We start from the raw sequence: 26876 nt of genomic DNA, 5'->3' as shown, positions 1-26876 counted from the left end.
AGGATTGCTGAGAATGCAAGCTATTCTGAGCCACATGTTGAGTTCCAGGTTCTTCTGGACCACACAGAAATAACTCATCTTTAAAAAAAAAAAAAAAGAATCAAGAGTTTAATGAGAGATAAAAACCCTAGAATGCTCTAAACATCTGCTGGATATCAAAGCACCAGGAAAGAAAGCCAACTGTGGTGATAAAAATGTAGTCACCCCACAAAAATGCAGGTCCCTACCCAGTCTTATTCCCACAGTTCTGGGATTGTCCCCTCTGCACCTTACTGTCACCCTGTTACAGGCTTGCCTCAGTGGGACTTGTAAAGCTCTCTATAGGAGCTGAATGATCAATGCTAACAGATTCATCTCTTCTCACCAAAGTTACAAGGGAGAGAAAAAAGGGGCCACATCAGATACCAATCAGGACAAAACCACACAGAAGATTACAGAACCACACCCTAGAAATAACCTGGACAGATACACACAGAGACTGTACATTATTTTAGAAGTATTGTTTAGGTTTGAAAATGAAAGGAAGGAAGGAAGGAAGGAAGGAAGGAAGGAAGGAAGGAAGGAAGGGAAAATGAAGCAAGCAATAGTATGTAATAAGAATTTGGTTAAACTCTGTAAATTCACAGAAGCAAATACTGTGTTTATTAACAATGACAAGACAGAACTGAGGGTAAGGTCCAGCGGTGCAGTTTAAGGTCCTGGATTCAATCCCCACTAATGTGTGTATGTGTGTTATGCAAGTTTGAGTGTGTGCATCTCTGTGCATATAAGTTACTTTCTTATTGCTGTTATAAAATACCATGACCAACACAACCCATGAAAGAGTTTAATTGGGTTTACAGTTCCACAAAGCTAGAGTCTATGATGAAGGAGGGAAGGCATGGCAGCAGGAAGTTAGAGCAGCAGCTGGGAGCTAACATCTTGATCCACAGGTAGGAGGCAGAGAGCATCCTGGGAATGGCAGGGAGGTCTTTGAACCCTTGAAATGTATGCATAGTGATATATCTCCAATAAAGCTATACCTCCTAGTTCTTTCCAAGCAACTGTGGACCACGTATCCAAATATATGACCCAATGGGGTGTTGGGGTGGAGGGAACATTCTCACTTAAACCACAAATCAATCAATCAATCTATCTGTCTGTCTGTCTATCTATCTATCTATCCATATATCTATCTATCATCTATGTATCTCTCTATAAACAGTGACTTCCAATTACCATTATCTATCTATCTATCTATCTATCTATCTATCTATCTATCTATCTATCTATCATCTATGTATCTGTCTATAAACAGTGACTTCCAATTACCCAGTAGACACATGATCAGAGCAAGTATATGGGCTGGGTAGATGGCTCACTGAATGAAGCACTTGCTATAAAAGCATGTGGACCTGAGCTTGAATCTGCAGGAGTAGGAGTGGCAGTGGATTTCAGTAACCTCAGCACTGGGAGGCAGAGAAAAATGATCCATATAGCCCTAGCCCGTAAGTGAGCTCAAGGTACAGCGAAAGACTTTGTTTCAACAGATATAAGGCAAGCAATAAGGGTGCTTCATATCAATCTCTGGCCTCTGTGCACATGTGCATATAACATACAAAACACACAAGACACACACATAGCATACATCACACACAGATACACATAAAATACAGCATACATACATAACATATAAGACACACAGACACACACATAACATATAGCACATACACACACTACATATACAGATATAACATACTTACACAGACATAGTACACACACACACACACACACACACACACACACACACACACACACAAAACATAAATCCCGCACAGACACACACACAAAGATAAAACACATGCACAATGACAAGCACACACATATCACACACGCACACACACAAACATACACATACTTGCAGACACAGTATAGTTATATAGGCAAATGCTAAAGCATACATGCACATTATAGAACTGGACATTTATCCCAATTTTTTAAAACAAATAACAGGTATATATGTCAATATGCCTAGGCACACACACAGATATTTATATAAATGTGCATCTGATCTAATGATAGAATACAAGCTACCTGTTTTGTTTTATCTGTATTTAAAATGTTTTTAATACAAACATTTATTTGCAAAGAACCGTAAATAGAGTATAAAAATAATGCTTGATCAGTGGGTAAAGGGGTTAGTTTCCTAACTCCTAGCACAACGTGTAAAGACTGCTGTTCGACCCTCTCCAGCAGGAAAGGCCAATTTAATAATGTTTGTTTGTTGAACCAAATTCCCCCTAGGACTGGCTCAGAGACCCTAGGGAAGATATCAAGGGGTGGATTTCCTAAGTCCTTGCAAGTTTATATGCAGTATTAGAGCTTCACAGTAGGTAAACAGGAAGGGCTGAATGCCCTTCAGCCAGAGGACAAGAACCTAAGCAGGCCATGACCTCACATCCTTAGCACACTGTGGGCCACGATGCATGGACATACCAGAAGCCAAACTTGTTTAGAAATGCAGTTGACTCCTGGTCCCAAGACTGTGATGGTCTGAACCCGAGGATTAAGTATTCCCTGTGTTTCTCTGTTCTAGTACTTTACCATATCATTCCATCATTTTAACAATTACCTGAAAGCAGTCATGATTAAGGCACAGCTCTCATCCCTTGGAGAACTCACATTATGTAAATGGCTGAACAGTCATCCTGTTGTAAGGACACAGGTAGGGACCCACACTAAGACTACTGAGTCCCTTAGCACAGATAACCATATATCACTCATGAACAGGCTGCTGTGAAGCCCCAAGCAGAACACATCACAATGCTTCTCACAGGAAGGGGGTCTTCAGACCACTTTGATGAATGGGAGTATTTCCTACTTTCCTCTTGGGGTGAGTGTAAAATTCACCCTAAATCACAGTACATGGAAACATAGGGACACATACCCCATGCTGGTGAACACCTCTAAGAAGAGACTAATGTTCAGAACCTTTCCACATAGCTCCCTATTAAGTTGTACACAGAACAGAATGTCAGTCAGTGAAAGAGACTCTAAAGATCCCATGACTGGGAAACATGAGCTCCTTGAAGCCACTTCATTATAGTAGTAACATATCTGATTCACTGTCCTGCACTCCCAAAGCAGGATGAAACACATGGCCAGAATCCACCAATACAGTGGCTTAGCATTGTGGGCCATGTCCAACATCACCCCCTTCTCTTATCTCTCTGCTCCCATTACAGCCTTGAAGCCATGGAAGAGAGATAGGTTCAGGATAGACAGAGGAGACATCCCTGAGCTTACACCCAACATTTGACAGAAGCAAATGACACAGATGGTAAGCACTCTAGCTGCTGATACCTACTCCATTCAGTCTCTGTGGTTAGCAGGCAGCCACAGACAAAATGTGAGCCCTCATCCTGGCTTGTCCCAAAACCTCAAGCTGTAACAGGCAGGCTACCCACAGGCTGTTGTTGGTAACCCTGGCTTTAATCAGAATTTCCAACAGGAAGCTGTCCAGCCAAGCGCATCTGTTGGGTAATTCATATGGTCTAATAGACCAGGACCCTGTCACTTTTCCTTGGAGTACTTCAGGCTCAATGCTCCAAAGATAAACAGAAAACACCACAGTTGAGTTGCTTCAGATCTTTCTCAAAAAAATCTTAACTTGTGAATGTGGTGAACTCAGCAGTGTATTCTGACCACTATTCCTTTGGACCACACCTTACAGCAAAAGAATTTAAAGCCTCCCCAAAAAAATGTTCTTAAATAAGATGGAGTGACAGGTGGGACTCTCCCATCATAAAACAACCCACGACAGATAATGTATGGGCAACTATTTTCATGGTATGTGCCTCCGTCAAAACTGGAGATGCACCTGCAGAGAGGAAGAGCAAATGAGGTGGGAATGCAACCGACCCAGCAAACTGCTGAGAGAAGATAATGCCAGGAGTCTGGAGAGTCAGAGGCAGCTAAAACCCACAGAAGAGATGCCAGAAACACCAGAACTAGGAGGAGAGAAAGAAGACTGTAGGGAGCTGTCGAGTATAGAGCCGAGCCTGGAAGCTCACATTCACCAACATGGATGGAAGGACACACATGGCCCAAAGGCCGTGCTCACAGTGGACCAAGGAAAATAGTGCCCGTTTGCATCCACCATACAGCGAAGTCATGGGACCTGAAAGTTTATAGCAGTTGGTATAAGACAGCCCTGCTGCCAGTCCTGCATCCTAAGTCTTTAATACCCAGATGCACCGGATGGGGAAGAAGGCATTTGGCTTTTAGGCTTTCTGTGGCTTATCTCATCAGTAGAACAAAGCTGGGGTTGACTACAGACACAATTACCCAGTCCTCAAAGAGGTCAAATGCGTGATATCTGGCTTCTACTTTAAAACATACTATCGTGCTGGAGGGAAGCTCAGTTGATAGAGTGCTGGCTGAGCATGCATGAGAACCTGAGTTCAGAGCCCTAGCACCCACATAAAAAGTTGTTCACGGCACTCCAGGCCTGTAATCCCAGTGCTCAGGAAGGACAGACAGGAGTGTCCCTGAGGCTTTCTGGACATCCAATCTAGCTAAATCAGTGAGCTCCGGGCTCAGTGAGAGATTCTGCCTCAAAATAAGAGAGAGATTGGGGAAGACATTCAGTATAGACCTCCAGCACCCACAGGTACATACGAAAACACACAGGTAGACCAATCTGGTGGTGATGTCTTCTCAGTTGACGTTCCTAAATGACAGTACTTTGTGTCAAGTAAACAAAAAACTAGCTAGCTTAGAAAGCTAGCTGAGTTTAAAACCTGCTTGCTGTCCAGCAATCAACACCCTCTCTGGCTCCTACCACACTTCTTTATCCATGAAGTGAGTTCCTTGTTCTGCAATAGTGGCAAGGAGGCCTCCTTCAAATTCCTGCCTGGGGTTTCTGCCTTGACTTTCCTCAGTAATGACCTGATGCCCTATAATTGTAAGCCAGATAAACCACTTCTCTCTCAAAGCTGGTTTTGATCGGGGTGTTTGTCTGAGGACCAGAAATAAAACTCGATCTAACACATGACGGCAACAAACACCAAGACAAAAAAAGCACAAAGCGTTAGAATGATCAACTTTGAAAGATGTTAAGCTGTCACCAGTGTCGTATTGAGCAACAAGAAAGCATTCCTGCAAGATGGTGGTGGGCGAACGCCAAATGCCTTTCATCCCAGCACTAGGGAGGCAGAGGTAGATGGATGTCTGAGTTCAAGGCCAGCCTGGTCTATAGAGTGAGTCCCAGGACACCAGGGACATGAAATGCCCCAGCCCTGATTATTTCCACACACCTGGTGTGTTAGGTGGATATGGTGGGTATATGGCATTTCGAATTTGAAAAAGAAACAGCCCCACCCTGATCCCAAGGACGACTGGCTTATATAGAGACTAGCTGACAAAAGAAAGAGTCTTCATTGAGGTTTGAATAAGAATTTTCCTTATAGGCTCCATCTAAATCCTTGACTTCCAATAGGTAGAGCTGTTTGTGGCAGTTTAAGAGCTGCGGCCTAGCAAGAAGTATGCTACTGAGTTAAGATCCTTGCCTACTTCCAGTTTGGATGTTTTCGGATAAAGATGTGAGCTCCCAGCTTCCTGTTTCCCATACCTTGTCTCTCTGCCATGGCAGATTCTTATCCCTCTAGAACCATGAGCCTGAAAGAACTCTTCTACAAATTGCTTTGGTTACGTTGTTTTGCCACAGCAACAGAAAAGTAACTAAGATAGAGTCCCAGATACTTAAACACCACATTAAAGCTAAACTGTTCTGAAACTGAATCTATTAAAACAATGATATTTTAAATAAGTAATTTTCTTCAGCACCTCAAAGCCCACAAAACTGTCACTGTAAAAGCAAGTGGGTGTCCTGAATATTGTGAAATTCAAGAGATCTCCCTGAGTGGAACTACAGGCCAGCAGCCTGCAGACGCCTCATCGTTTCCTTAATTTCCTGGCTCCTAAGAAATCTCTAGCTCCAGGCCTGCAGCCCCAACTTCCTAACTCCATAACAACCTTCATTGACTTTCATCCATTTGAATCTCTTTCATTTTTCCTTATTGCCAAGTACAAAGGAAAAGGCCAATTTCTCCAACAGGACATGCAAAAGATCATGGTCTGTCCATGGGAACTAGTACAGTGCATGGTGAGTTTCCAACTTTCACTCTTGTAGACACATTTTAAACCTGTTGATGGTGGGCCTCAGATCTGTGGAAAGGGCACCTCTTCTCCAGCCTGCCCAACATCCAAAACTTCAGTGACCCCACTCCAATTCTCAGACTCCTCCTCAGCTTCTGGTCCACATTTGAAGAACACAGACTGGAGACACGGGGTGAGAGGAAGCAAGCTGAGCGCACACAAGCTCACCCAGGCCAGGAAGACTCTTCCCACAAAGCTTGTACCACATTCAAGCTCCTTTGGAAGGAAACTCACAGCTCCCAGATACCACCAATGGAGTCGACTAACAAGGAAGCCTTGGGGAATGGACTAACAAGTGGCACAAGAGGAAAAAACTACAGGAAGGTGGCTTAATTAGGGTCAAGCCAAGCTTCCAGTCAGAGCTGCCCAGTCCAGGGTCCCAGGTAGATGGAGTCTCTTCACACCATTTGTTTGATGTTAAAGCATGTGGAAGAGCAGAGATAGAAGGACTAAACCAACATGGCTTCCTCACAGGAATATATTCCATACACAAAAATCCAAGATTATGCATAAGATAATATGTCCCAGCAGAATAAAACCTTGAAAAGCACCCCAATGGTCTAAATGCACTTCAACTAGACACAGGCCCAGCTTAGCCCTGGATAGACACTGAGGCTTCTGCTCTTAGGCCAGCACCCGGAGAACCCAGAATGCACAGTAGCTTCACAGGCCTTTGGCTGAGCTCTGAGCAGTGGAATAAAACATGGAGCTCACACATCTGAGCATCCATCAGCTCGGAGACCAGGGCCATGAGCTCTTCTGTTGCGACCACTGTGAGGAGAGCACACGCTAGGAAACCCAAGCCAAGGGTGTTCCCAGGACATGGTCAGGAGCCAAGGAACTTCCTCTGAACTTCACACACTTCTGGCAATGTTAGGAAGAGACAGCCTGTTGAACATCACCACCCCAGTCCCTTCTCCAGTCTTCAGGCAAGAGTGATTGCACTTCCAGGGAGAAGGTGACTGATTCTACAAGGGAAGCCTGTAGGAAGCTGCTCTCTCCTTGGTGCCTTATTTGGAACTGCACTGCTGGTAGATGACAAACTGTCAACAGCCGTGACAAATGGGAAAAGCATGCTGGTCACCAAAATCCATCTCCATACCTATGGGTCCCTCTTGATGTCTCTTGGTGTCAGCATTATTTGGGAATTTTACCCATGTGTACTAGTCAGTGTGTGCTGGCTACCAGAGCTCTGCAGCCTCCCCCATCCCAGATAGGCCTGTGACACCTGAGCATACATTGCCCTGTGCCCCTTTAGGAAAGCTGTTATCTTATAAGATTGACTAAAGTGGCTAGTCTAGACTATATATCACAAGTCCAAACCCATTAGAGGCAATCAAAAACTAAGAATGAGCACCAGGTCTCTGACAGTCTAGCAAAGGACTAGGAGGCCAGGTCCTGACTGCGCAGGGGCCTATGCATAGAACCCAGAGCTCTCCAGAACTCATAGCTTTATCCCTTCCTGAACCAGCACTTCTGCCACACTACCAGTCTGTAACAACTCCCTACCTGGCATGGAGTGCCCTGGAATGCCCAGCGGATGTTTCAGGCTCAGTTCCCAAGAACTCAACAATGAAGGCTTCAGGGGACAGCAAAGGATATAAAAGGAGCAGGCTGTCAGCTGAGATGCCCAGTGCCTACTGAAGAGCCCAGTGCTGCGTCTCAAAGGCTACCTCCCCAAGAAGTCCAGGGTGGAGAGGCACATAGAAGGTACCGCTGCTATTCCTTCAGTGTGTTAATCAGCACACTGTACAAAAACCAGGCAGGTATTTCTAACAGCCTTCAAAAGCCACACAGAGTGGTACAGGATACCACTGATGTCCCACCTAGAACTATCTGTTGCTAGGGAGCAAATCCGTTATCTAACCAGATAATCCTATCTGAATGATAAGGCGGCCGAGACTACTGTGAAGCCCCAAACAATCTGGCATCTTCCAGAGCCAAAAACTTAACTATGAAACATTGGGGAAGGCAAGACCTGGATTTAGTCTTTGGAGAAGTTGAGTGGGGGTGGCGCTTTTAGGCAACAAGCAGTGTGAAAATGAGATGATTCCCCTGACTTGGGGGATGAGGTTTTGCAAATTAACATCTTTTATGTCCAATTTCTACTTAACTATTGTTCTTTTGTTTTCTTTCTCTGCTGTGTTTAAAAGAGTGGTCTGACTAGGGCCTCCCATGCTAAGGCCTGCTGTCTACCACTGAGCAATACCTTTGTCTCCAACAGAGAAAAATGCAAAGTATCAACATGTATATGAGAGCGGGGAGTGGGCCGAGAAGCTGAAAGAAAGCAGTGTCTTTTGTGTGTAACTGCCCCAAAGCACCACCCGACACATACCAGCCTGGACCCAGACACAAAATGAAGCTAACTTTGCATGAGTTCTGTCTAGTACTTTCCTGGGACACTGGAATCAGTGACACCAAGGGTTATTGTTACAAAACCTTTCAGGAAACTTCAGACATCCATCAAAGTACAAAGTTTGAACTTCTGCAAACATACCTTCTAGGGAAATCTTTCAAACACCATCTCTGGTGTTTCTCTGGAAACCTTACACACCCTTTGCTGCATTTAATATTTTTTAATTACTGTTTAAAAGTTTATTTCTGTATATGAGGAAGAGAGGGGAGGGAGGGGGAGGGATATGTGGCCTGCATCTGGAAGACAGAGGGCAATTGCAGGAAGGAGTGGGGTTCTTTCTCTCCACCATGTGGGCCCTGAGAATCGAACTCGGGTTGTTAAGCTTTGCTGCAGACGTCTTTAACCAGCCAGTAAGCTCAGCCAGACTCACCCACAGCAGCTACATTTTCATGTGGCATGGTAGCATGCAACGCGGAGTGGAGGACTCCTGCACTATCCTGCAGCTCTCATTTAAAAATACTGATGCAGAAAGCAATTAAGAATTGGGAACACATAGTCTGAGAATCTGACTTTGCCAGATGTGAGAAATGGCTCTAGGGTCCAAGTTTGGGCCATTGACTCACTACAGAAATGCTCTGTATTTGGAGACATTCCACCCTGGCCCAGTGTAAAACGTTTATTGCTTTACAGCACACTGTCTGTCCTCTCAGATGCAGCCTTGGCTGACCATCCACACCCTCTGGAATGGAAGCCTTATTTAGCTCTTCAGAGGAGTAGGCTAGGCACTCCCACCCCAGACTGGCCATGCAGCCTGCACAATCTCCCCCAGAGGAAGTAGGACACTCGTGCACTTTTAGAAGTGAGAACAGACCGCCCACTCCCTGAATAGTTCCTTCGGATTTTTATAACTTTCGCAGGCATTCTCAGAGATGCCAAAGTCTTCCAGTTCAGGCACCAAAAAGTGAAAACTCTCGTTTTAAGAATGCAGAAGTGCAGCTGCAGGACCCTGAATTATAGTTGGCCCCTAAACGCATGCCTGCCTTCACAGAATCAAAACTCAGAACACAGAGGGACCTGCAGCCAACTCTACAGCACTGGGTTTCCTTCAGATCTGGGGGGGATTTTGGAGAAGACAAAAGAGGTGCACAATTCCAGGTGAAAGCCAGGAAGTGGAGGACCTCTGGGAAACTAACCAACTGAGTAGAAAAAGAAAGAGGGGTCTCCCGAGCTGCCCAGAACTTGGCCACCGGCACAGTGGTGAGCCCTCAATGGCACCTAGGACGCCAGGCTTCTTCCAGGCAAAGATAAAACTCCCTACAAGGGCTGCGCCCAACAGAGTCCACAGGACACCCAGCGAACTTGAAGGCTTTAGCGCAGAAGCGGATGGGAGCACACTTGGCGCTGTGGCGCCGCCGGACGCAGAATCTCCAAGAGAGGTTTCCTTGGCTCGGTGTGGTGTGGGGTGGGCCTCTCTCCAGGAAGAGGAGAAAGGGGGGCAGGTATACCGATGGAGGAAGAAAGGGGAGGAAGAAGGGGTCGGAGGAGGGACGACCCAACACCAGGCCTGCGCTTTAGAGGAGAGAGGGAGGAAACCCGGGTGGAGAGAAAGTTGAGAAGACACCGGACAGGGAGGCCAAGCGGGGAGGGCGCAGAGACGCGCGGAGCTTTCCCTGGCGACTCCCTACTACTTCCCGGTCCAGCGGGAGATTCCGAGTTTGAACAAAGGCGGCTCCCCAGGCCGCGCGCTAAGCGCTCAGGTCCGCCCCTGGCGTCCTAGCCAGGACGGACAAAAGGCCCAGCACACCCTGCGCCGGACGCCGGGATACCCCAACTTCACCAAACCACTACCCCCGCCCTCCCCCAGGCTACCCACGCCCCTCGATCCCCCTGAATCGCATGCCCCGCGGACCCCAGTGCCCCCGGGCAGCACTCACAGAATGGTGGTCTGCGGCGCCACGGCGGGCACGGCCTCCAACAACAGATGCATGCAGCGCACGGTGGTACGAAAGCACAGGCAGCGGCTCGGACAGCCTGCCCCTTGCTTCGAGGCGACCACCGCCGTGGCCCACCAGACGAAGCACAGCACGAGCGCCAGCAGGCAGCGGCGCGTGGGGCGCACCGCCATGGCAGACGGCGCGGACAGGCTCTGGCACGCGTGGACAGCAGCGGAGGAGGCCTGGGCGGGCGCGTCCACCGCCGGCTCCCAACTGAGCCCTCAGGTCCCCGGCCCACGTCCCAGCTGTGCGCGGGGGGCGGGGGGGGGGGGGGGCGCCAGCTGTGCACATGCGCGTGGCTCCGCCTCCTCTCAGCCGCGCAGAGGGCGGGGGCTGGGCCTTGGTGTCTGAATCTAGCGACCCTTCTTGGAGGTGCTGCCCGGGCTCCTTGGACAACCACTGTGGAGGTCGCCTGGAGGTGCAGAGGCTTAGTTTGGAACAGGGTTTGAATCCCTGATTCTCCTTTTAAAACTGCAGTGCCACAACTAAGTTACCCCACATCCCTTGACCATCCTTTCTTCCTGTATCGGACGATTTTTTTAATAGCTGGTGATACCTTGTTTTGAACACTTAAAAGCGTTGCTGTGTTCTGAAGTGAGTTTTCAAAGCGCTGCCTCTTTTTCCTCTGTGCCCACCACTGCTTCTACACAAAAACATCTATCTCTACTTTACCTTTCCTCATTCCTAACTTGAAAAACTGAGGCACAGCCCCCTGGAGCACAGCTTGTAAGAAGGCTGAACTGAAGAGTTAGAAGCTCTCTAGGGAGGGGTGCCCGAGGCTTCCAACATTCACAGCCAATGAGGAACCCTGCCCACCGGGTGCTTCCTTTGTGGGAAAGGAGAACGAACACCTGTGGTCACCTCGGATGGCTTTTGCTTGCACAGCATAAGACAAGGGAAATCCTGAGGTTAACATCAATGTGTGCTCTGAGAGCTTGAACGCTGACACTTTCTACAGTTCTCTCATTCTCGCCGGCCTTCCAGTCTCCTTTCTTCAGACTAGGAACTCCAGGTTAGGCACTATGGCCTAAGGAACATCGTTCTTAATTGTGAGGTTTGGAGCTGAAGCCCAGGTGTGACAGTTGATCTTGATTCTCAACTTGATTGAACTGAGCACCTAGGAGACCAAAACTCAACTCTGGTTGTGTCGAAGGGAAAAATACAGAGTTACCTAAAAGGAGAAGACCTACTAAGAACCAGAGTGACACACCCATAGGTTGGCAGTGTAATAGAACAGATGGAGAGGAAAGGCCTTCAGCCCAGGTGCCCCCTCTGTGATTTCTGGCTATGAAAAGGGAGCTTCCCAGCTCTGCCAGGCCTGCCTGGACAAACAGACCAAAATCTCTGAAACTCTAAACCAAAGTAGATTTTTCTCCCTTAAGTTTTGGTACTTTGTTGACAAAACAACACAGCAGATGTATCTTGACCTGCAAACCACTGTGTTTCCACTCTGACTGGGGGTGGAGTAGGAGTGGGAGGGGGGCTCTGAGAGTCTAACATCAGGGTCCTGGCCAGGGATGGGGTCACACTCAGGCACTGTCAGGAGACTTCAGATGAACTGCTAGCAGGCTGTACCAGGGAGGAGCTGGAGGAGGCTCCAGTTCCTAATCACTGGGACCGCCCCAGAGCTGGCATACCTCCAACCATCTGCAACGTGTATCCCAGAGAGAGTTCAGGCATGATGAAGGCGGTCACCTGCATGCTATCCCTTTCCAGGCTACATCCCCTTGAGTAGCTCTGGAGAGTAAGAATGACTCAACCGCAAAGCCTGAGAAGCTGCCCAGCAGACCTTCACTGCCTCGAGCTCCTACAGAACCAGAGCTAAGTTTCCCCGAGGGCAGAATTTCCAGATATGTATTGCAGTGAAGATGAGCACAGGATAAGATGGGACAGTCTAGCTTGTGTCCTGTGAGAGAGACCAGTCTCCTATCTACTGCACTTAGTACAAGTCAGGGGCTTGATGGACCCCACCCAGTTCAGACAGCGTTGCCTTCAACAGCAGCTACAAATCCAGGGTCCCTAAGTTGCTGAGTGCATGCCTCACCAACTTGTTTTTTAAAACCTTAGTCAAGGGTATGATGCCGGAAACCAAAAACATCTCCTTCCTAAAAATCTGCACCACTTCCCCCTTAACACTTGTGTCGTCCCGCACTGTGATTTTTCATAGTCGGCCAATCTGGAAATGATCATTTCTGCCAGCAGTCTGACTCACGGCAGGCAGCCTCACCTCCTGTGTGAGCTCTTACCAGGCATATCAGCCCTTGTCTTCAGCATCACCACGCTGGTCCCACTTCCGACACACTCCCAATCTCTAGCACCCACAGCAAGAGCCACATTTCCAGGTGCCACAAAGTACAAGTGTTGCTGTTCAGTGCAGCTGCTATTTGGTTTTATGTATCGCTTTGGCTGGATAAAAGCATCCTGTATCCTGTGAATTCTTAAGAATAGATGTTCCCCTAGAGGGACTTTTAGAAATGATTAAAACTGACCAGTGGGCTTGGATAAGGGAGATGAATCCCATGAATATGTTTGGTCTTAGTCAATCACCTGAGATCTTGGAAGTAAAAACTAAATTTTCCCAGTGAAGAGATTCTGCTACAAAAGCCTGGGGAGATGGTTTGGTCAGGGAAGTTCCTTTTGTCCTGTGTTTGGCTCTCAAATGCCCATGTAAAAAGCCTAGTATAGTGGCAGAGGTCTATAACCCTAGCTTTGGTTGGAGTGAAGGGAGACAGTTTGCTGTCTACCTAGTCTAACCAGTCTGTTTCAAAAATTAATGTGGAGAGTAATAAAGACTAGACACCAACCTCTATCCCCTACATGCATACCCGGGTACAAAAAGCACAAACATACATTATACATAGAGAACCAAAAACATAAAATAGAAGTTCTGCTGAGTAATCATTCCTGCCTCAGTTTCCAGCTTCTCATTCTTCCCTAGAGACCACACTAACCATTTTTTTCAAACAGTTACCATCTACCCACCTACCATCCATCTACCTATCATCCATAAACCCATCTATCATCCATCAACCTATCATCCATCTACCCATCTACCATCCATCTACCTGTCTATCATCCATCTACCTATCATCCATAAACCCATCTATCATCCATCAACCTATCATCCATCTACCCATCTATCACCCATCTACCTGTCTATCATCCATCTACCTGTCTATCATCCATCTACCCGTCTATCACCCATCAACCTATCATCCATCTACCTGTCTACCATCCATCTACCTGTCTACCATCCATCTACCTGTCTATCACCCATCTACCTGTCCATATAGTGGTAACTATCCTTCTTTCTGCATCCTCTGCTATCTACCCATTAACCCACTCAATTCATTCATCCACCTACTCATCCATCCACTCTTTAATTCACCCACTCAGTTTTTCCTTCCCTTCCTCACTGACCCACCCACCCCACTCATCCTCCTGTCCACTTATCTAACCACTTAGCCATCCATCTACCCCCCCACCCCCATCCTCTACTTTTGTTCCCTTTATGGATGAGAGGTCCAATGCTTAAAGCACCCAGCTCCACCATTTGTGCCTACTGCCCAGTGTGCTGCTCTAGTCTTGCACCTTTCTTTCCCCTGAGATGTAGAGTACATCTTCAGTTTGCAGCCTCAATATGGTGTCATGATCTTTCTCTTGCTCCACCAAACTGAACTTGGGCTCACAGAGAGGCAGCCTTATTGTCACAGCTTCCAATGCTGTGATGCCCTCAACCTGGCTGCTATCTTAGTGTATTATCTATCATCCTGGATACCTAGGAGGCTAAAGCAGAAGAGTGCTTGAGACCAGGATTTTCTGGCCAGCTTAGACAGAACAGCACGGTCTGATTTTCCAAAGAAACAAAACACCACTTGAATGCAAGGTGACTTGCAAGTGGGTGGACCCAGACCATGTGCTGGCTCAGGCCCCTTTGCAGTCACAGTAAGAAGAATGTGGATAAGCACCAGTGTCAGGGTCAACATATGCCTCACTGGAGGCTGTGGCTTTGAAAAGCATCATCCATGCATACACAAGCATTGGGAAAAACCCAGGGGCCTCAGCACTGAGTTTGCAACTCTCTGTGAATTTATCATTTCGAAATGATGCTTATCAGGGCCTTAGAAATCTAAAGGAAATTACCAAGAAGGATTGTTCCAATCACAACTTTACATTGTAAAAGGAAACATAGTGTATAGACAAGCGCCATGTAATACAGACAAGATGGTCTCTTAGACCTTAAAAAATGAAACACAATGGAACCGAAGAAGGAAAAGGACAGGAAGGGGACAGTATGGGAATGTAGGGAGAGAGAGAGGCCTTGCATCCTGGAGTCTAGCTGAAACTCAACAATTCCAACACAATCCATAACATTTGCTGTTAAGGTTGCCTACATTTCTTTCCTACAGAGCTATTTAAAATAATGATGTTGAAACAGCTTTGGACTGTGCTTAAGGGTTAAGCATATAAGGCACACTCCTTTTGTACCTATAAACCTGCAATTTTCTATGAATCTCACCAAAAATTTCATTTATAGTAAAAAGATATGCCTTTAATCCTGTTGGGCAGCCTGGGGCTGATGATTTTATCTCATCAGATTGTAATTGTATCCAAGAGACCTACAGAGCCACAAGATAACCTCACTTTATCAAACAACAACAAAAACAAATTCTTAGCAGCCTGTTAATATGTGACTTGAGATCCCCATGGTTGTGTTAAAGGTCAGATCTGAGTTTGGAAGGAAGCCACTGCTATTTCCAGGTTTTACGTCTCTGAATAATGACTTAGAGACTTATGTATACTAACAGGAAATGAAATAGTTTATTAAGAGAGAGAAATACTTCCAAGCCTAAAAATGGACCAGAACTAGAGCTAAATGCAGGTTCCAAAGAGGCCAAGCTGGGGTCCAAGACCTTTTGTGGGTCACTTAGATGCTAAGCGAATGCTCCGCAGACTGAGCTGCATCCCCAGGTCTTACAGAAGATGGTATCAGTTACAGAACAAAGAACTTTATCAAATTAAACATTTACCAAATCCATTAGTGGGAACCACAAGTAGGAGGGTTGCAGCCAAGGGGGCGGGGACCCTGCTGCAGGTCTTAGCTGTTCTCTGATGGCATTCTTAGTTTTTGGATTGGTATAAAATAGTAGCTTGCTATGAATACACTTTACAGCTCTTGGAAGTCACAAGGATGTCAGGTCAGATACAAGGGTAGGTGAAAAATGGCTTTCTGGGGACTAAAAATAATCTAACTTGCTTCTCTACAACACTTAAACTCACAATCATGAAGTTCAATTGTTGGCCTTTAGAACATTTAACATGGCACAGCTTTGTACATGAAGTCTCTAAAATAGAATTTCCCAGGCTTCTAACACTTTTTTTTGGGGGGGGGGTGGAACTGTTTCCTTCTACACAACCACAGACAAATTTACCAGGTAAACTGATGCTCTCAGAAACACAGACAAGCCCACATCTCTCTAGATTAGTGATTTTTTTCACCAAATGTAAAGGAGTCTTGAGCAGATTGCTGAGCTGGTAAGGTGTGTTGCTGTAACCCTCCAGACACGGCAGAGTGCCCAACGATCCATTCCCAGACAGGCTGACTCTCCAACCAAGCACTCAGGTTGTCACTGAGTGACAATCTTAATTAGGTCCCACCTAATGTGAACCTGCCATCTGCTGACTGGGTAAGTACTCTAGGAACAGAGCCGGCAGCCGCCCTCCCCGCTGTATCAAAGCCCTTGTTGACATGGAAGTGCCAAGGTGGCCCCTAGAGTTATGTTTTCTAACTTGTCAGGAGCTTTTGTCAACATCTCAAGCTACCTGGCAGTGTTACCTCCCAACTCTTACCAAGCAACCAAGGAATGCCAAGTACATCTCCTAAAAAATGGGACTTCGCCAATGGCATGTTTCTCAGCTAAAGAACTAATGAGCTCATTTTATGAGAAAGTTCTAGAATCCTTCTTTTTAAATCATCACCAATTCAGAGAGTGCTTTTGATGGTCCCGCAGCACACAGCAACTTAGGAGTGTTGAGTACTGGGCTCCAACGTGCTGTTTGGCTAGGAGTAGAACCTAAGCTTCCTGCCCTGTGACTGCCAACGGTTATCTCTTGGTTATGGGTCAAAAACAAGGTCCCTTTTTTCTCTATCTGAGTTCAAAACCAAAACCAACAGTCACCAAAGCCAGCTGTGACGAGGCCAGTTTTCTGGCTTTGGACTAACTGACCGCTCTGAACTTGAGAATCATTGCATTCTCTGATAGAAAATTGAAAACCAACAGAAAGGTATCCCTGTTTGGGGACAGGAGTGAGCAGAGTAAGCCCCTAGATCAGTCTGCATGTTTTAAGACACCCAGGTCTCCGCACCAATAATTCAAGGGTCATTATCTTCCTCCTCTTCTCTCCCTTTCCTCCTTCTATTCTCTCCTTCTCTCCCCCTTCCTTCTTTCTCTTTTCCCCACTTCCCTTTTCCTTTCTGTATTCCTTGGCAGGTCTCTAGGCCACAGTGACATCAAACCCACATTGTAGCTAAGGGTGGTATTGACTTCTCATCCTCCTGCCTCCACTTCCTGGGTGCTTAGAATTACAGGTCTGAACTACCATGCTCATTCATATAGTTCTGGGAATCTAATCTGGAGCCTCATGCATGCCAGAAACGCACTCTACCAGAGTTACTTTCCTAGCTCTTATTTATGTCCTGTGTGTACAAAACAATGTTGAGTTGGCCTATAGTTGACATATACCCTGGCTTATGAGTCGTGTTGCTGACCTAAGTCACTAGAAATGCCCGGTATGATTTTGAATGACTTGTGTTTCCTTGCTTCAAAACACTTTCTATATAGATTCTGCCTGAAATGTGCTACAAGACAATGGTTGTGCACAGGAGAGATTCAAATGCACCAGCACTGAGCCTCCTTCCTGTTGTTGAATTCCAACCAGGCTATATGTCATGCCATGGGTCCGAGCTTCCTCTCTAGCAGGATCTTTGGTGAGTGGGACCAGAGCTAGAACCTACGTAGTGAATAAACGATGCGTGGGCCAAGTTCTTCCCCTCACATATTAGGAAATATAGGGCAGGTTCCTGTCAAAGTCTTGAGTGTAAAGATCCCTGTGTGAGCTATGTCACCTTGTTATGGTCTCCATTTTGATCCATTAGACTTTGGATCTCTGTTACTTTGACTGAATGTTGCCTTGTCTGAAATAGTGCCTTGGAAAATGGTGAAAGAAAAATCGACATAATTGTGTGGAGAGCTGTGCTTCATGGTTTTCTTCATACCACTCAGCTTCCTATCTGCTTCGTTTCCCTCGCAATCTGTGGGCTGTGGTGTGTGGTTTCCTTTATATGCCCTGCCGGTCTGTCATGGTTACAGGATCAAGCTTCTGAAGCCATATTGCCCGTGGATGGTCAGTGTTAGAGGCAGGGGGATCCCTATGTGCCAGTGTTTTCCAGAGATCATGCCAGAGGCCATGTATGCCCTGCCATGGAACACATGCCCTTGATCCAGAAAGTGAGGCTAGAAGCTTATGCCATTCCCTCCAGCCCTTCTAGATGTGGACATATGTTCTCTGAGGTGCAACCCAAAACCAGAGTACCTTGGAGAGCCTCATGAGCTCCGTGTGGAGATTTTAAATTATAGTGGTAATTCATTTTATTATAGAAGATTCAGACAATGTTCGTAGAGACAACAGAATCTCCCTGGATTCTTCTGCATCCATTTGGCTCTCTGGGCATTCACAATGAATGTCAAGTGTTCTAGCTTCCAGTCCTGGCTGGATGAGACTCTTTAAACCAAATATTTACGCCAGATGTGCTGGCCCATACCTTCATCCAAGTCATCGGAAGATAGAAGGTGGTTCTCTGTGAGTTGAAGGCCAGTCTAGTCTATATAGTGAGTTCCAGGACAGTCAGGACTACCTAAAGAAACCCTGTCACAAACAACAGAAAAAAAAATCCAAAAATCTCTCTTAGCAAAATGGACCCAAACCTGGATTGTTTATTAAAAAACAAACAAAAACATAGGACCTGGGCTGGGGCTATAGCTTGGCTAGTAGAGTGCTTTCCTACTGCCATAGTTTCATTTCTTATAGCTTTGGATACAACCGGCCCATGGACTCTACCTTCCTTTGGTATCAGTCAGTAACAGAGGGATGCTGGGGACCAGCTGGGCCAGGCTGTTAGTTACTAAACCAAGGAGGAGCTTTACAGTCAAATGGCTGTGCTTGCTTGTCCCAGGATCCTGATACAGCACGCTTGTCCCTTTCAGAGTTGTCCCGCTGTGGGTAGGGGCTGCACAGCTCCTTCTTATCCTACAGATTGAAGGTCAGAAACATCATCCCCACCAAGCACATAGGCTGGTAAGGTGAGAAGCTCAGATTTGCCTTCAGACTCCCAGGGACACTGCTTTCTTAGCATAATGAAGATGGGCAGTGTCCAGATACCCAGATCTGGGATGACGTCTATAACAGAAGAACTAGAAAAGAAGAACGTCTATAAAAGAAGAGCTGGGGTGTTTCCCTGCATTTCTGTCTTTGTGCAGTGCAGTGGGCTGAGTAATCTATGTATCCCTTTCCACTGACTGCAGATCTCTGTTTGCTCCCCACGAGCAATGTGTCTACCCCTCTGTCTATAACTACCACCATTTCCTGAGCCCAGGCTCCACACTTGCAAACTGCCCCTGCATCCTCTGAAGAATATTTCTCAAATACACACAGTGGTAAATGAACCTGATATGCTGGTAAAAGTCACTTCCTCTCTGTAGAATGAGAGTCAGTGGGTTTGGGGTAGATGAGAAAGGACACCCGCTGTCTCTCCTCTCTCCTCTTCCAAAGCCAGACCAGACTCGCTGTAGCCATCACTCCTGCCATCCCTGTCTGCCTTCCTGCTTTGTTCCCCACCCATCCCCTCCGGCATGCAGGCAGGCAGCTGTCAGTTAGAAGCTACTATGCCCTAGTAGTTAGAGACAGCTCGATGCTGCCCCCTGGAGCATGGAGCCCAGGAACATCTTTTCGTGCAAGGAAAGCCAGAATTTTCTTTCTTTTGTGTTGTTTTTTAAATGTCATTTTGTTTGCTTGCTTTTGTTTCTTCTTTTTAGGAAGAGTAGATGAAGAATTGGAATTTATTAGGAGGAGCTTTTAACCCATATTTAGGCACAAGCATTACCAAAAAGAGTGGTGCTTAGGGAGAAGATGAGAGACACACCCAAGTACGGTTGTAGGCTTCTGAAGAGAGTAAGCTTACTGTGAGCTTCCCAGGAGTCTTAGCAGTAGCCCTATGTATGGGTTGGTGTGTTCTGAAGTTACACTGTGGGTTTTAAGGTCCCAACGAACCTTCCCTCCCCTTTCTTCCTTTCCCCACCCCATCCCACCCTTCCTCTTCCTTTCTTTTTCTTTTCTCTTCCATCTTCCCCTCTCTCCCTTTTCTCTTTTCATTTCCCTCCCTCCCACCTCATCTGTAGCTTAAGCTGGCCTTGAACACACTATGTACCTAGACATGACCTTTAACATTATCTTCCTACCTCTGTGTCCTGAGTCTTGGGATTACAGGCATGCACCACTGGATACAGTTCATGCTGTGTTGGGGATGAAACCCAGGGCCAATCCTAGCCTCCCAAGGCTAGCAGCTGCCATCAAGCGCCTCTGGAACCTTCCCTTCCTGAAGACACCTCTGCTGTTCACCTGTTCCAGTCCTTCTGAAACGTAGTAGTGGCCAGACCCACAGTCCAGTGCCTCCAGACCCACATCTTCATCTGTTCCCATCCCAGGTCTTCACTAACTCCCAGTCTGGAGCTTCTCAAATCTCTTGGGAAAACCCTGAGGGTGGCATGAGCCCAGGGCAGGGTTGGGAGCTGGGAAAGTACAGTGCCCCCTTTAGGTGCTGCTGGGAAGCCCAAGTCTGAGCAGTTGCGTTGCATCTTTTCCTTCAGGAAGCCAGTACTCTGCAGACCACTGTTGGCGCTTCTAGATTCTCAGAGCAAGGCCGTCCTTCTTATCCTTTCCTGATAGGCGGGACAGCCGGTGTTGAAGACACATGTGCGTAGGTTAGTATCCTGGGCTGTGTCTGTCGGGGGTCAATTGGTTGGAGGAAAAAGGAAGGTGGTGACACTCTGTTCACCAGTATCATGACCCAGGGCATGGGCAGAAATCTGCTCTGCTGTGGGAGGTAGAGAGAGAAAATGGTCCCCGGCCCGGGTTCTCTCCCGGGATGCTTTCTCAGAAGCAGGCCACTGTCAGATAGGCTTCTGCAAACCTGACTTTGGAGTAGCTGCTGCTGTGGGGCCCAGAGGAGACTGTGGAAAGGCCCAGCTTGTGTTGGTGACTTGGGAATTTGGTAAGACCTTTTCCCAGCCCACTCCCTACATGATCTTAGATGTGGTTTTGTGCCTCCAAATATTAAATGAAATAATTATTTTAGCATCTATTGTTCTATCTCACACATGACCGGAAGTAAAAATACCCTGACACCTCGAGGAAATGAACACATGCCGAGCCTGTTAGCTCCCCATCTGTGGGTGGCATGAGAAATTAGCCTTATCTCTGGTGATTTCTGCTGACATGACTCAGTGTAGCAACATGAAGTCAGAACAAACACAGACCCAGCGTTAATTGTCTGTTGCTGTGCTAGAACACCATGACCAGAGCACTTTTTGAAAGAAAGAACTTTGGACTTACTGGTTCCAGAGGCAGAGTCCAGCATGGCCTGAGAAGCACAGCATCGGGCAGCAAAGGCGAGAAGCTGAGAGATCACATCTGTAACTGAGAATGTGAAGCAGAGAGAACAAACTGGAAGTGGCATGAGGCTCTGAATGCCCACTGCCCATCCCCAGTGACATACTTCCTGTGGCAAGGATCCACCTGCCAAAGGTTTCACAGCCTCCAAAAACAGCCCCATGACCTGGGGACATGTGTTCAAATACAGTAGCCTCAGGGCACATCCATCCTTCCAACCAACGCAGACTCCATATCAGGACAAAGAGAAGACAGCTGTGACTTACCTGAGCCCTTGTCGCTTCTTATGGCCTGGGAGGTAATTGGCAATTCTGTCCACCATTTCCTCCTCTGTTTTCCCTTCAATTACTAGATACCTTCCATCACTGAGCCTACCCATGTTGCCCATGGGTTTTGTTGAGTCTCACTCATTGTTTTCCTACCTTGACGAAGAAAAATGACTTGAGCAATAGAAATGATAGACATGATACTACAAAGGGGGATGGGAAATGGATCCTGTGTAGTCTGGAGGAGGGAAGGAAGAGGATCTTTGGAGTAAGGATGCTCGTGTGTGTGTGTGTGTGTGTGTGTGTGTGTGTGTGTGCGCGCACACACACACACGCACATGTACATACCTGTGCAAACACATTTGAAATAGAAGAGAAAACGTAATGCTTGAATTTTTCCCTGACACATAGTTAAACTGCATGTTGGTTAAGACACTGACTAGCTCCTCTGTTATCTTACTGAGTTCAAAGCACTACAAAGTCTGTCTGTCTGGACTCCAACTGGGAGGAGGCAGATATGCCCTGCTGCCTGAATATCAGGTAGGTCATTGTGAATGGAAGAGAAACCCAGTCTTGGCTGTGCTGAAGAGGGGCTGGGAAAGGGTGCTGCCCCTCCCAGTGATGAGGCCAACCAAGGAGGTGTGGCTAGGCACTCAGCAGGGCCCTGTGTTGTCAGTGCCTGTTGTCCTTGGCCCAAGAGTGACTGACATTTTCTGCTGTCAACTGATTCCCCTCCCTGGCCTCCATGGCTCCTTCCCTCATCATCCCCAGCTTATGTTTAGGTATTGTGGTTATAAAGAATCAAAATTTAAAGCTAGGCAATGGTGGTATATGCCTTTAATCACAGCACCCAGGAGCCCAAGAAAGGCAGATCCCTGAGTCTGAGGCCAGCCTTGGCTACAGAATGAGTTCTACAGCAGACAGGGCTACACACACACACACACACACACACATACACACACACACTCCATGCAATAAATACATCCCTAAACCCTTCTCCTTGAGACTGGGAAGTCTGGGAAGACTCAGAATTCTCAGACAAAAGGCTCTAGGAGCCAAGTAAGGGATGCCACTCTGTTTGCTGCTTGTCTTGCCTGTGTGGTTCTACTCAGGCACTATGCTAGGAGCAATGACCTTCCAAGGGTCTCTCTTCCTCCGATTTTCTTAGGACAGTGGCCTTGGAATATTTCCCTGCCTTATCCTCTTGCTCTGTGCCTGCTGGGCCCACAGCAATGATGTGCCTTGCCTCTGGGTTACCTGTGTGTACGCAGCCACCCTGATGCTGCCCCCCCCCCCCCCCCAGATTTTGGTCACTTGCCTGATTTACTCCACCATGGTTGGTGTTTTATCATATCTGTGACACCCTGCTCAGTGCATTTCTCTAATTTGTTTACTCATTTCTCCATCATAGGGTTTCAGGATTTTTATAAAGCTATTTATATTTTCAAGATAAACACCGGGAACCAACGAGTGGGTTTTATTTTATTATTTTATTTATTTTCTATGAATCTGAACATTATTTGAACAGTTTTAAATAATGAACTTGCTTCTAGGGTTGCTCCAAGGTTGGCTAACCTGAGACACCAACTGCCTTTCTGTTAGCTTTGTTTGTTCCAAAAGACAGGATTTACTAGAACTCCACAGGCAGGTCTGAGGCAGGAATGAAGGAACCTGGTAGAAGGGTCACTGCTTGCCTGCTGGCACTGGAAGATCTGAGCTCCAGGCACTGTTTGGTTGCTGGTAGCTCTCTAAGGAACAATCTGCTGGGACAGTGCCTGAGGAGCTCACTTGACGCAAAGTGGTTAGCAGCACCAGGCAGCACTGGGAAGTTTCCAGTTTCACCAAGATTACAGGGGCTGCTTCCTTAGACTCTATGTATTAGGGAATTGTGCATGCTAAAGGAGGCTGTTGTTGACTTTCAAACTGTGACTTTTCTTAATGGAGTAGGATTGTGTGTGTGTGTATGTGTGTGAGAGAGAGAGAGAGAGAGAGAGAGAGAGAGAGAGAGAGAGAGAGAGAGAGAGAGAGAGAGACATTTGAAGGGTCAGTTATGTCTCATGGGTGACTTTGATGCTCAGCTCCTGGCTAACAGCCTGAAAGCAGCACTCCATCCTCTGTGAGCTTCAGAGTTTGATAACCAATGACAGCCAGGTGATGTCATGTGCTCTGCTATGCATAAGAACAAAGCATTCCTTTACAATGAATCAGGCAGAAGGTTGCAATCACACAGCCAGAGTGGGACCTTTTGTAAAGTAACTGTGCTGGTCCCTTGAAACTTCTGTATCCTGGAAGACATATGGAATTGTAGTGATGGGGGCGGGGGGGGCACCATGGGCAGAGCAGGTACCTGAACTAGTACGTGATTCCAGATTGCATTCTAGGTAAGGAAAGCCCATGAATGCCCCTTTAGTCCCACCTGGGTCTCTGGATATGGGCCTGTGTTCAACAACAGCAGTGCTGTTCCAAGTGTGAGAGTTGCAGAGAGATGTCAAGCTGTTGGGAGACATCTATCTGTACCTAAGCAACCTCAGGTGCTCAGGCTGGATCCCAGCTTGGGCTGGGGTGAGGGGCAGGAGTAACAGTAAACAAAGCAGATGCAGACATGTGTGCCCAACCAGTGAACAAAAGCTGCTGACTCGTGTGGTTGAATTAGGGAAAAGTTGGAAGAATCTGAGGAGGAGGAGGGCAACCCTGTAGGAGGACCAGCAATCTCAATTAATCTGGACCCCCGGGATCTCTTAGACACTGGATCACTGACCAGGTAGCGTATGCCAGTTGATACGAGGCCCCCAACACATATACAGCAGAGGTCAGAGTTCAGTCAGAGAAGATTCACCTAATCATCAAGAGACTGGAAGCCCTAGGGAGTTTAGAGGTCTGGTGTGGTGGGTGGGGTGGGGACATCTGTGTGGAGACATGGGGAGCAAGGAGGAGTTACGGGGGGTGGGGTAGAGGTATGGGATGTGGAACAGTTGGAGAGTGACCTGGGAGGGGAATAAAATCTGGAGTGTAAAAAACAAAAACAACAAAACAAACAGAAAACAAAAACAAAAAACAGTAAATGAAACAAAATCGTCCTCTGGGAAGCACAGAAGTATGATGCCTGGGGGTGCAGATCCATCCATCCATTCCCCAAGTTCCAGCCCAACCCCACAGTGCTACTACTAAAGCAAGAGACCTGGGGCATGGGCTCCAGGAGCCCAGATGGATGACACTTCATTCCAGTGAAGACTCAGAGTCATTAGAGATCCTTCGTGCTACAAACGTGGCAACACCTTTTTATTCAGAGTAAGATGTGTTCACATCAGCATGACAAAGTTTGTACAAAGTTCACAATTTAAAAATGAAGTATCACAGCAACTTGTGATTCCACACATTTATAGCAAAATTAAAGTGTCAACAAACCCATGCCGTGTAGTACAAAAATAAATCAAACTTCAGTTCCACAGAGAGCACAATAAATAGTTTATACAAAATTCTGTCTTAATAAATGATTACTTAAATTAACTTAGAAATGAATATGAACAATAAGTTATAATAAATATGCTCTGATGACTCACAATAACCCCATGTGAAAGGTCAGCATTCTAACATGTGACACTGTGTGATCCCTATATATAGTCACAGATAACTTTTGATTTGATATTATGTACCAACGTTACATGAGCAGCAGATTTGTGCTTAGAACCCCTCTCCATTGTACATAGGTGATAACAATAAGAATCCAAACTGATACTACCTATTACTCTACTAAAAGCATTACTACATTGGCCAAGAAGCTGCAGACAAGACGCGGTGGGGAGATGCATGTGCTGCTATGAACAGAGGCCCCCCGGGTGTGGGCCTGGGACCATGTGTATGGCATCAGGTGACAGTAAGCACCTTGCTTCAGCTCTCAAAAAGGCAATTCTGAGCATGGCAGCTACAACTAATCGCACAACAGAAAGGGGGCGCTGGACAGAGAACGGTCCTGCAGAGCCCCAAGTAATTACATAATCTTTTCCCCAGCTAGTTATTAAAGTCCTTGTGGAAAACTGTAAGCTTTTGTACAGAGAGCAGTATAAAGTGCCGCTGGGATATTCTTATATTTATACATATATATATATATTTATATGCCGAGGTTGAGTATTGTATCAGAATATTTGTTGTGAGATCCCTGTAGTCTCCCTTAGTAACCGTATTGGGTCAGCCTGGAGGGCTTCCTCTAGAACTCATCCACCTCAGTGTCACAAGGCGACTGACACAGGATTGCACACCTCCGTACGGATATATAGGACAAGGCGAGTGCAAAGAGCCGACTGGCACATTGTGGGGACAATGACCCTGTAAGTCCTGTTCTGCTAAAAATATTTTTTTTATTATTTTTACAAAACCCATCCTTTTTTTATTTCATAACAAAATTTTAAAGTACTTTTGTACTTCCTGCATAACATCAAGACATGGAAGAGAGAGATGCTACTAAAAGGAAATCAAGTCGACATCGGGGAACACAACACATTGTCAAAGACTACTCAGAAGGGGCACAGCAATCAAAAGTGGCCGTATGCATACATATAGTGCAGTCATTTGGGATGAAACCATCAAATTTCAAAGGTATCGACAAATCTAAGATGATCTAGTTTAAAGCAAAAAAGTGCCGCAGTCTATTTAGTCACTTTACCATCTGATTGCACTCTTTCTCAGGTTAGGTCACCGCGAGTCACCAGGCTGTGCAGACGCTAGAGTCAGCTGGACCCAGCGAGGGCAGAACGTGAACATCCTCGGCCTTGGTGTCCAGAGTGTTCTGGATAGGACCAAGGCTTAATCAAAGTCAGAGTTGGGGCGGGGAGGGGTAGGGGAGGGCAGAACTGCTTTCCCACCCGCCCAGCAGAGAAGCCCATCCAGTAACCAGGGCAAGCACAGCTGTTAACCTTCATCCTCAGATGTGGAGCAAGAATAACCAATGGTGATGCTTTTTGAAAGCGAGAAGGGGAGATAAATGCTTAAATTACCTGTTTTCTCAAACTGAAAAAAACAATCAACTTCTGCTAGGTAAGCTAGATTGTGGTAACAGTTCAGAGGGGCAGGGGGCTCTAGGAGAAATAAGAGAAGGGTGCTCCAAAGGTACTGAAAATGCAAAGGAAATCTTCATGTTGTCCACCTCTGACAAGCTCCTGTCTTAACGGAGTCTCCACAGTCCCACCATGTAATGTTTAGGAGTTAATTAAAAGTGCTGTTTAAGCTGCTTTGAATCTTCTGCCAAGTTTCCATGGCTTGATGTTGTCTTACAATAAATTACTTATTTCATTTCTTACAGTTAATCCATATGCCATTTCCTTGGAATGCAAAAAACCTCAT

General features: G+C 46.5%; 1 protein-coding gene across 3 annotated transcripts in view; it reads right to left on the bottom strand.

The window, feature by feature from the left end:
- PXDN (peroxidasin) overlaps window positions 1-10747 on the bottom strand; it is a 78237-nt gene extending 67490 nt beyond the window's left edge. For all 3 annotated transcript variants that reach the window (XM_080932730.1, XM_080932731.1, XM_080932732.1), the window contains exon 1: window positions 10489-10747. In XM_080932730.1, coding sequence (XP_080788856.1) covers window positions 10489-10679 — 191 coding nt within the window. In that variant the 5' untranslated portion in view covers window positions 10680-10747. The remainder of the gene's footprint in view (window positions 1-10488) is intronic.
- Between the last annotated feature and the right edge of the window lie 16129 nt (window positions 10748-26876).

Source organism: Micromys minutus (genome assembly GCF_963924665.1).
Source record: "Micromys minutus genome assembly, chromosome: 1".
Taxonomy (NCBI): domain Eukaryota; kingdom Metazoa; phylum Chordata; class Mammalia; order Rodentia; family Muridae; genus Micromys; species Micromys minutus.
Note: the sequence above shows the minus strand (reverse complement) of the source record. Positions and strands in the feature narration are given on the sequence as shown.